The sequence below is a fragment of the Papio anubis genome, chromosome 6 (genome assembly GCF_008728515.1).
Source record: "Papio anubis isolate 15944 chromosome 6, Panubis1.0, whole genome shotgun sequence".
Classification (NCBI taxonomy): domain Eukaryota; kingdom Metazoa; phylum Chordata; class Mammalia; order Primates; family Cercopithecidae; genus Papio; species Papio anubis.
This window is the reverse complement of record NC_044981.1, coordinates 54,098,469-54,109,737: the sequence shown is the minus strand read 5'-3', so window position 1 is coordinate 54,109,737 and position 11,269 is coordinate 54,098,469. Positions and strand designations below refer to the sequence as shown.

Sequence of the window (11,269 nt, the reverse complement as noted above, 5' to 3'; positions counted from 1 at the left end):
ATATAGAAGTCATCCATTATTACTGCTGAGAAATGTGTATGTTACACACACAAGCCTACACACACTGTCATACACCCACACACACTCTAAAGATTTCAGAGAAATCTCCATCAAAATATGCCTTCCATTTAATTTTATGTAAGATTGAAAAATGTGAGTGAAGCACATTACTTATGTTCTGTATAAAAGAATGATTCATTATTATTTTCTTCAACCATAACTCAATAGTTGGTGAAGTATTTAATCTTAACCTAAAGAAAACTAGAATAAGAGCCAGGGAGCTTAGTTGGGTAAACTTAGGAAGTCATTTAATCTCTCTTTCAGGTCTGCCTACCTCACAGAGTTGCTTCACAGATGAAACATTGATAGAAAAGTTCTTTGGAAAAGTAAAGTAACATAAATTCAAGATAGTGTTTCTTTTGTTGTTACTCCATGAAAGTGAACCATTAGAAATCTGATGCCAAACGTGGGCATACACTCAGCCATAAAACATAGCCTTTTGAAACATTCACTCTGGATAAAACATCTTTTGTTTTTTTCGCTAGTATCATATACTATACTGCACATTAAACAGGATACACTGAGCTCTGTAACGTAGGATGTTAAATGCTATAAAAATAAATTTTAGACTATTGGCCTGTTTAAGGAGTACATTTCTAACTTCTCCAGACTACATTAAAACACAACACAATTCCTTGTAACTTACAAGTGATTGGTTAATTTTCATATATTCAGTGTGTAAGAAAAGTGTCCCTTCCCATCCCTGCCTCACTGTTGCTTCCAGATCTCTATAGCACTAAACTGTAAGCTAGTCATGGGCAGGAGTTTTTGCTGAATGATTCACCTCCTATACCCAATAACTATAATAATGTTACTTAGCATGTGTTAGCTAAAAGAAAGGTCAATTTTACTTGTCTAAATTTTAGGTGTGAGTTTATTCATTCATTTAGTCATTCATTTAATAAACATAAACCAAGTGCCTATTATGTATCCATTTTGATAACTCTGAGGGTTTTAAAAAAGGAGAAACAGGCAAGCAAATAAGTACTCATAGACATGCTTTAAAATAGCCTTCTACAAAATGTTATGAAAATATAGAAATAAAATAACTTAATTCCATCTGGGGAAGCCAGAAGTCTCTTGAGTAGATGACAAATTGAATCTCGGATAATCAATAAGAATTTTGTTGAAGAAAATAATTGGGTATTAATGGAGGTGATAATATTATTGAGAAACAATTTTTATGGAACCCTGGCATATCTGCATGTTTTATTAGCAAGGCACTGATTGCCTTTCTTTGAGAATATGTTTTCAAGAATGTTTGTCTAGCAAACAGCCATAGAAAGAGAAATAGTATCTCCCTCTAAGGTAAAGGGCATGTATGCCTACAGCCCATTATGAAATTCTGAGGTTCCCCAAGTGCAGCTCCTGCAGTGTGACCCACTGCATGTGCTGGTGTTACCTGGTCCTCCTCTAGTTTCTCATTTTTAAATGGGTTGTCTTTCATACGTGTTGACTATGTGTGATTTGAGAGCCCTCTCTTAGTGATCTTTAGTCTCTTCCTAAGCATTACTATCTCTGTATTGACTTTTTTTTTTCTAATGAGCTTAGATATGCACAAACAATGCCTAGTAGGCAAATCCAACTAAATGTTATACAAGCATGTAGAATTCAATAATTCAAAAATAAGCTAATTATCTCCTCACCAGAACATACCTCTCCCCAGATATTCCCCACTACATGTTGTTCCTTACTTTCTTCTTACATATAATTGGACTGTTTATTACTGGTTCTACTTTGGCATATCCCAGCCCCAGCCCAATGCATGACATATGGACTGTGCTCAATAATTACTTGTTGATCACATTGGATGATTTCTTCTGTCACTTCTGTCACTGGCTTAATTCAGATAGCCTCGAAAGATTAAATAGTAACATTAGATTCAAAAACAATATCAAGTGAACACATATTCTGCTTTGATTGAAATGGCCATAATTGTTAATGATCTGTAATTTAATTTATTCAGATTACTTGTTAATAATGCCAGCTACACACATTGATGCAAAGAAAGGTCTTCAGTTCTTCAACTGTATTTGGGAGGCATATGGTTAGTACCTTAAAAAACATTATGTACCTTTGTTTTTCTTTTTTGGCAAATTATTGTCATTGAGGAAAAGAGAACTCTTCTTCCATGTATGTGCCAAGCTAACTGTTGTTGAAATGCAGTTTCAAGAAACAATCAGTGCTAATAAGACCATATGGCTTAAGATTGCCTAGTTTTGTTTTTGTTTCATTCCTGCCAACTGAAGACTAGAAATAAGAAGAAGGAGGAGTGAGCTTTTCTTATTCACCTTCCCATGTCATACCTTTTATTTATTGTTCAGTTGAAATTATAGACACTTTGTAAATTAGGCATGATTTCATTTTGTCATCCAAATGGAGTCTAAAGCTGAGGAACCCCAGGCCTTCCTCTCATCCTTCCACTCTCTCAAGTTAACTTCATGCATCACAACCTGCACAGAAAATGCAGAAAAGAAAATTCTTTTTCTTCTAGATTGCTTTTTTTGCTTATTGAATTGACTAATTTCATGGAAATTGTGGAGAGTGGTCTGTAAACATTGTAAAGGGGACCATTTAGATTCTCTTGCTGAGAGCTCAGAATGCTGATAAAACCTGTAACAGCTCTGGGCCCTAAAAATGGCCTTTTAATATTTTTTGTTCCACAGACTTGAATTTGGTTCTGCATTCAAAACAGCCACTTTGCCCATATATGCTGTAATTTTTACAAGGACAGAGTGTGACAATATAAACTGGTTGGCTTGGATTCATCATTCCTGATAAAAGACAAAAACAAGCAAACAAAAACCTCTGAAGTACAGATTCTGTGGTTCCTGGCTGATTCTGTCAACTATCCACTTAAAGAATTTGATGATGGGTTACCCAAACTTAACTTGGCTCAGAGGTACCAAGAGATTATGTTGGTACAGTCTGAAAAGATGGAGTATGCTTCTGACTTTAGCTGCAATATACAATTTCAAAGGCTCTTTCATTTTCCCCCTGTTTTAAATAACAGCCTTCTAAATGGGCATATTTAGAAGGCAAATATATCTTCTAAACTAGATCCATAGTACCTAGTGTAGGGGCAGAGGTTTCAGAAACCAGACCATTTACCATCTCAGATTTTAGCAAAAGGTAGAACAAGGGGTTGCTACATTTGGCTGGAGCTAGGCTGCTCCCAGCGGGTTATTGTGGTATAGGTTGCACTAGGGGTGGGTCTGTCTTTCAGGGAGCAACACTTAGGTGGTAACTGTGCTGTGTGACCTAGAGAAAAAGTAAGCAGCACATTGTCTTTTCTAGCCTCAGTTTTCTGGGCCCAATTCCCAAAATCAAATTCATGTTCAAGTTCAAAGTATAGAGGGTGGCATCCTGTATACCTCTTCATGGAAGTAGAAGTAGTCTTTTAACTTAAAGAGGTATTTATTTATTTATTTATTTAGACAGGGTCTTATTGTGTCACCCAGGCTGGAATGCAGTGGCACAATCACTGCTCACTGCAGCCTTGATCTCTTGGACTCAAGTAATCTTCCCACCTCAGACTCTCAAGTAGAGTAGCTGGGACTACAGGATACACCACCACCATGCCTGGCTAATTTTTGTATATATATATATTTTTAAAAGAGAGATGAGATTTGACTATATTGCCCAGGCTGGTCTCAAACTCCTGGGCTCAAGCAATCCATATGCCTTGGCCTTCCAAAATGCTGGGATTACAGGCGTGAGCCACTGCGCCCAGCTTAAGATGTAATTAAGAGAAATTAAGATGTAAATATCTATCTATCTATCTATCTATCTATCTATCTATCTATCTATCTATCTAAATCTATCTTTCTATGTGTGTGTGTATATATATATATATAAATTTTTTTTTTTTTTTTGAGACGGAGTTTCGCACTGTTGCCTGGGCTAGAGTGCAATGGTGCAACCTCAGTTCACTGCAACCTCTGCCCCCTGGGTTCAAGTGACTCTTCTGCCTCAGTCTCCCAAATAGCTGGGATTATAGGTGCCTGCCATCTTCCCCAGTTAATTTATTGTATTTTTAGTAGAGACAGGGTTACACTATGTTGGCCAGGCTGGTCCCAAACTCCTGACCTCATGATCTGCCCACCTCAGTCTCCCAATGTGCTGGGATTACAGGCATGAGCCACCGTGCCTGGCCAAGATGTAATTTTTAAATGAACTCTAACAGTAGTTAGTTTATCGTCATACACAGACTCACCCAACAGATTTGCTCTTTAGGTCCTGAGTAAATCAATTATTCTTCAATTATATTTTATAAATTAATCTTTTGAATTTTAATCATAACTAGACTAAATATCATTTGGTTATAAGGAAAAAATACTTCATGTTGCCAGTAATATAAACAGTGCATTTTCATATCATTTTATTGATTTTTCACTATTTTAATTCTCTAGGGTAAGAGTATAACAAAGTGCAGTTGTTTAACTTTTCAAATAAGCAAGTGTAGCAATCTAAAAGTTATGTTTTCTTGTTCTTACGTTTTGCATTTCAGGAAACATCCCAGTTATCTGGACTCCCTGAGTTTGTTAAAATAGTAGAAGTTGGGCCTAGGGATGGATTGCAGAATGAAAAGGTAGTTTTATATCATTTACTTCAAATGCTGTCTAAATATTAATAGATTTAAGATTGTAAAGATTTACGTGGATTTCACATGTTACACGATTATATATCTTTTCTCAATTGCTACTTGAATGTATAAATTACAAATAATACTCACTTTGACTTAGGAAGTAATTTTCTATTTGTGCTTCGGTAGACCCTATATAATTTACTTATAAAATATTTTTTGTTTTCATAGGTTATAGTTCCTACAGATATAAAAATTGAATTTATCAATCGACTTTCCCAAACTGGCTTGTCTGTAATAGAAGTGACTAGCTTTGTGTCTTCCAGATGGGTACCACAGGTATGTAAACCCACAATTTCTTAATTAGATCCTAATTCAACCTCACCAAAAATTATTTGGTAAATACTGTGATATTAACTTGATATCATTACTAATTTTTCATATTCTTACAAAATATTAGCTTGTGGACTGTTTTATGATTAAATAAAAACCCTTTGATGAAGTCCTAAAAGTTACTTAGAACTTTATACTAAGCCTGTGTGAGTATGGTTCAATATAATGAATAGGGGACAAGGCTGTTAAATAGCATTTTAGGGGGTCTGCCCTCTCTTTATCATTTTATGGCTGACTTTCTAAATAATCTGAACATCTCCAAATGCATTAGTCATTTTGTCTGTTAGAGGCAAATGATGATAAGTAGCCTGATAGCTTCCTTCTAGAATCCCATATTAAAGAGTGAGAAATGGAGACACGTACTCCTTTTACTTTACTTTTTTTGACACTTGTATTTGCTAGAGGGATACATCATCAAATACATCATTGAAGATAAAGCAGAAAGTCATCTGGAATTTTGCCTTGAAAGATGACAAGATGAGAGAGCTTTTTCTAGGGTTTTCAGGCATATGGCAGCAGTCATCACTTCTGAGACTTGACTCTGATCTTTGAAAATCAGCACCAGTGAAACACTCTCTCTTCCTATTCCAGTGTCTGTTCTCAGTCCTTGGATCCCTTAATTTCTCCACAGCACTTGGTTTCACTGACTACTCCTGATATCATTTCCTTGGTTTCCATTATTCTCTATTCTAATGAATCAGTTATTTCCCCAATTGCTCTTTCTCTGTCATCTCTGACATCTTTCATGACCTCTTAGTTGAAGGTTCCCCTAAGATTCTGTTTTCAGTGCTTTTCTCTGCCTATCTTCTTTTCTTTGGCTCTCTTTCCAACACCAACAGTCACAAAATCAAATTTGTTGTCCATCCTGCTTTATGCCAGGAGTGCAACTCTTTCCTTCAAAATCCTGGATTTTAAGAGCTGACTTTGTATCCTGTTACTGTCGTATTCAGTTAGGGATACTGTAACAGAATAGCATAGACTGTGTGACTTAAACAGCAGGAGAATTATTTCTCACAGTTATGGAGGCTGGGAAGTCCAACATTTAGGTGCTGGCAGATCCGGTGTCTGGTAAACACCTACTTCCTTATTTGCAGATGGCCATCTTCTCATTCTATCTTCATATGGTGGAGAGCAGAGACAGGGAGCACACCCATGTCTCTCCTTATCATGTTACTAATGCCATTTATGAGGGCTCCACTCCCATCACCTAGTTGTCTCCCAAAGACCCTTCCTTTTAATACCATCACATTACAGGTTAGGATTTCAACATATGAATTTTGAGGAGGTGCAAACATTCAGTCCATAACAGTTACTGATGTATGAAATGTCTTCTTCTTCAATATGGCCTATACTTGTGTCTTCTTTTCAGTCCCATTGATATGTTAGTGATCCAGACCCTCATTAAATAATCATTGCAGTAGTCGCTTAAATGGTATTTATAAGCACTGTTTCTCCATTCGTTATACTTTCCTTGTAAAATAATCTTCCAGAATTATCAGCTTTCACAGTCCCTTCCTTCCTCCCTTCCTTCCTTCTTTCCTTCCTTCCTTCCTTCCTTCCTTCCTTCCTTCCTTCCTTCCTTCCTTCCTCCCTCCCTTCCTTTCCTCCTTCCTTTCCTCCTCCTCCGCCTCCTCCTTCTCCTTCTTTCTTTCTTTTCTTTTCTTTTCTTTTCTTTTCTTTTCTTTTCTTCCTTCTTTCTTTCTTTCACTTCTGGGTTGCAAGTGCAGGTTTGTTACTCAGGTAAACAAACATCTGTCATGGGATTTTGTTGTACAGATTATTTCATCACTTAGGTCTTAAGCCTAGTATCCTTTAGTTATTTTTCCTTATCCTCTCCTCCTCCCACCTTCAACTCTTCGATAGGCTCCAGTGTGTGTTGTTCCCCTCTATGTGTCCATGTGTCCTCATCATTTACCTCCCACTTGTATGTGAGAACATGCAGTATTTGGTTTTCTGTTCCTGTGTTAGTTAATGTGCTAGATAATATGTTCGATAACGGCCTCCAGCTTCATCCATATCCCTGCAAAGGACATGACCTCATTCTTTTTATGGCTGCATAGTATCCCACAGTATATATGTACTACGTTATCTTTATACAGTCTCCCATTTACGGGCATTTGGACTGATTACACATCTTTACTATTGTGAATAGTGCTGCAATTAACATTTACATGCATGTGTCTTTATGATACAATTATTTATATTTCTTTGGGTATATACCCAGTGATGGGATTGGTAGGTCAAATGACATTTCTGTCTTTAGGCCAAAAAGTCACATTCTAAGTTCTTTAATGAACTTAGAATTGACAAAGCCTGGAAATTTGATTGGGTATTCAAGACTGTCTATTCCTGGCCCATTTTTTTTCCTTCTTAGCGTTAACTGTATTACTTTGTGGAAGCTACTGCTAAACTAAACTGTTTCTTGTCCTCTATTTACATGTCCTGCCTCTGTCCATATAGCACTTTACCTATACTTGCTTATGTATATCTGTATTTCTGCATTTCTCTGCAGTTGGAACTCAATTAGATAAAAAGGCTTAAAACATTAAAGGCTTTTTAATTGTATTACATTTGAAGTAACAGAAGCCACAATAGGATTAAGAGTAGTAGCAATATGTCACCTTTCACAGAGAGTTACTTTTATTTATCCTCAAAAGAAACTAATTTTCTCTATCCCATTGTCACTGTTTACTCTGTGTGTGTGTGTGTGTGTGTGTGTATGTGTGTATTTTGTTTTGATTAGCCACTACCTATACCATAAATATTATAAAAGTAGTGATCATGTATCTTTTATCTTCTGCTTATCACTGTATACCTATTTCTTAGTACATGGTAAGTAAGTGCTCAATAAATAACTGTAAAATAAAAATAAATCAATCAGTCTGAGAGAACAATACCATATTACTTTCAATTCTCTGGTATGGGCAACTGATTCTGACTTTGTTCATGTATTTGGTCCTGTGTAATGAAGGTCACAAAATTATTTTTTAGGAAAACACTACTAGTTTGACTAGGCTAGTTATATTTCCTTGAAATTGTCAATTTGTAAAATGCTAGCTATTATTTCACTAGCCACCATTAATTTTAAGGGAGTTCTAGACATTTTTATTATATTTATATCTTCATAAAGTTACTTCTGTCTTTAATACAGTCTTTGCTAATTTCACATATTTGATGATTGCTGGAGAGAAACTGAATAGGCTTGTATAACTTTAGAATTAGTGTTAGGAAAGAGAATAGATTTTGCTAATATTATTTGATGAATATTGACCAACCAAAGTTATATTTCAGGTACTAAATGTTGCTAGCCCTCTTCAAAATTCCTTTTTGTTTCCCCAGTGGTGTTATAAAGCTGCCTACAAAATAGTCTTTCCTATAGTAATGTTCGTGGCCACATTCTAGTATTATGCAAGAGTGGAAATTGATGATAGATTTTTAAAAACTGACTTAGGACATACCCAGTGAAATTTAGAAGGATAAGGTGGAAATCCTTTTCAGAAGGCTATACTTCTTGCATAGCTAGTTAAGAGAAAAGATGGACAGAAGAAAAAAAAAGGCAGTCCCTTTGTGAGAAGTAATTGGAAAATGCCTTCTGACCTCACATTAAGTAGATACATATGATGGAACTATAAAATGATATGATTTATTCTAGGTTTGTTCCCGAGTTGAATTTAGGGCTTAACCTACTGAAATTTAATGAACTCTTCCTAGGCTCAAAGTATTATTGAATAAGCGACTGAATTCCCCCACATAGCTTTTGAGTACAGCTGTGGTGACAGGAAGTGCTTCTAAAACTGTGTCCCTGTTCACATTCTGCCTTGAACTTGAATAAGTGACTTAACCTCTCTAAACCTTGGAAATCCCAGCAGCGATGCCTGCAATACTGGAATGTTGGAGATTTTAAGGCACGTAAATGGTCCCTGAGTGTGAATGCCCACAGTCCAGAGCACCTGACTCCTGACCAGTGCTCACTACTGTTATTTAAGGGAATGCCTGACTAGCAGACAAACTGACAGACAGTTCTTGGGGTTCATACAAGTTCATACAAGGGGTTCATACAAGTTCATACAAGGGGTTCATACGAGCCTTTTCTGATGACTAGCCTTTATTCTGAAGATTGAAGTATGTGTATACTTACAATATTGAGTTGAGCCCAAGTTGAATAATTGAAGATATTTTGCCTTTCAAATACTAAAGACTATGTTATATATTCTACTTTAATACTCATCTAGTTATATACATTCCAATTTTTAAGTGGTTTAAATCAATCACATACTTGTAAAAGATCAATGTGCCTGAATCCAAGACAGAGATGAAATTTATCTTCCAAAGTTGTATCAGTCACTTACTATATAACACATTAAATATTTGTCAAAGGCAAATATTGAGGATATTCTATTTTTGCAATTTGATTTTAGATTTCAGGAAGCTTGTCTGAGCAGATCATTTTAAAATTTCTCTTTTGAATTTTTATATTACTCTCTTATTTTAGAAAAAAAATTTTGAGGTCAGACTTGTCTAACCTAACATCTGAGATTTTTGACAATAATTTTAGTACACCGGCTTACATATATATTGGTTGAAATAATTTCTACTTTTAAGGACAATGTGTGTGGATCTAAATTGGTATTCTATTAATTCTCTGCATCTTATATTTTTTTCCTCAAACGTAGGTCATGGGAATAGTCCTCTACTTTATGTTTAGATTGCTGCTTGATCACTTATTTCTTTTTTTAGGATTTTAAAGCCTTTTTACAGTTTCCCTCCTACTGTTTTGTTTGGCAAAGCCTTTCTAACTCAAACGGCTAAAATAAGAGTTCCACAGTAGCAGGGTGCCATATAAAACAGGATCCCACACCTATAACCTGAATGGCTAGAGATGATAAAATACCTGTCATTAAAAAATACATGTTCTTTACAACTTATCTGGAAAAAGCTTTCCTTAGAGTGACATGAAATATAAGAACATTTGAAATGAGTCCAGATAGCCCTTCACTCACATGGAATGAACAATAGCAGCAGAAAGAAAACATGTTTATAAAAATAGATGAAGTTTATTGCAACTTTGGAATGTGGCTGTTAGTAGTAAGCTATTTAAATTGTAAATACAATAATCTTTTAAAAAAGTGAACTAGAGTTTCACATTCATCTTCAATTTAGCAATTTGATTGTAAATATTTTATTCACAAGTGACTTAAATGGGTATCACTTATTTAAAAATAAAAATACATTAAGTATACATAACATTGTACATTTATGTATGCCATAGGCAAAGGCTTAGTTTAAAAATATTTGCTCCCTCATTAGCTATTTTTTAACTGTTGGAATAGATGGGTCACAAGTCTCAACACCAGGGAATAAAAACAGTTTTTCTTTATAAAAGTGGAAGGAAATGTATGTAAAAGACTAATAATTATTTTCAAGTCACTCTAAAACTCACAAATATGGCCTAAGCACAATATTAGCAAGATAGAACGAGTGAACTTACCCCTGCTCTCCTTTCGGTGTGTGATACAAGTAGCTCTTTATTAGCACTGAAGACACATTTACTGGATTGAAGTTTAAAATTCAGATTTACGTTGATGAGATGCAGGAGGCTATACCTTCTGCTACCGAGTCCTGTCCTGATGTCTCCTCCTAACTCTTTTCTTTTTGAGGAAGGTGGGTGTGGAGAAGAGTCAAAGAAGGAGGTAATTTTGAGGAGGTGTATGTGAGGGTGCACGAAAGGGCTGAAAGAGAGAGAGTGAGAAAGAAAGGAGGCAGAGAGCCCCCAAATTGCTTGCTTATAAGGCATAGTTCATTCGGAAAAACTTTACATTTGGGGAAGTTTCCAGAGTAAGACTCATCCATTATTGCCCAGATGAGTTGGCCTCTGTCACCTTCCCAAAGAGGTTCCTGGTGAAATTTACCAGGACCACAATTCTTATACCCTGGTGCCATAGGCGTCCTTTACCCAGATAGGTGGAGGAGAGGAGAATGTAGATTGAAAGAGAGAGGGAGACTTAAACCAAATTCTCTCCAAATGAGCCTGACTTAAAATACTCAATTCTGTGCATAGAACACTATTTTCTCCTGCACACTAAGATGCTGGCATGCAGGTCAAAACCATATTATGACCCAGCTCTCACTTAATTGATGATCTACTCAGCAACTGTGGGTCTTCCACATGTTTTTATGACAGAAGTAGATCTATTTAATTATACAGTTATCCTTAGGAATCCACCGATTAAA

At 35.9% G+C, this 11,269-nt stretch overlaps 1 protein-coding gene across 5 annotated transcripts in view; it reads left to right on the top strand.

Moving 5' to 3' along the window:
• Positions 1-11,269, top strand: part of HMGCLL1 (3-hydroxymethyl-3-methylglutaryl-CoA lyase like 1) — a 149,636-nt gene that overhangs the window by 28,999 nt on the left and 109,368 nt on the right. For 4 of the 5 annotated variants that reach the window (XR_001901853.3, XM_009205401.3, XM_017957959.2 and 1 more), the window contains 2 exons: positions 4,571-4,651; positions 4,877-4,984. Coding sequence is in view for 3 of the 5 variants with exons in the window: in XM_009205401.3 (XP_009203665.2) it covers positions 4,571-4,651; positions 4,877-4,984 (189 nt within the window). In the remaining 2 variants the exon portion in view is untranslated. Of the gene's footprint in view, positions 1-2,026; positions 2,108-4,570; positions 4,652-4,876; positions 4,985-11,269 lie in introns of all 5 variants that reach the window. The other variant, XM_021937395.1, reaches the window with a different exon arrangement.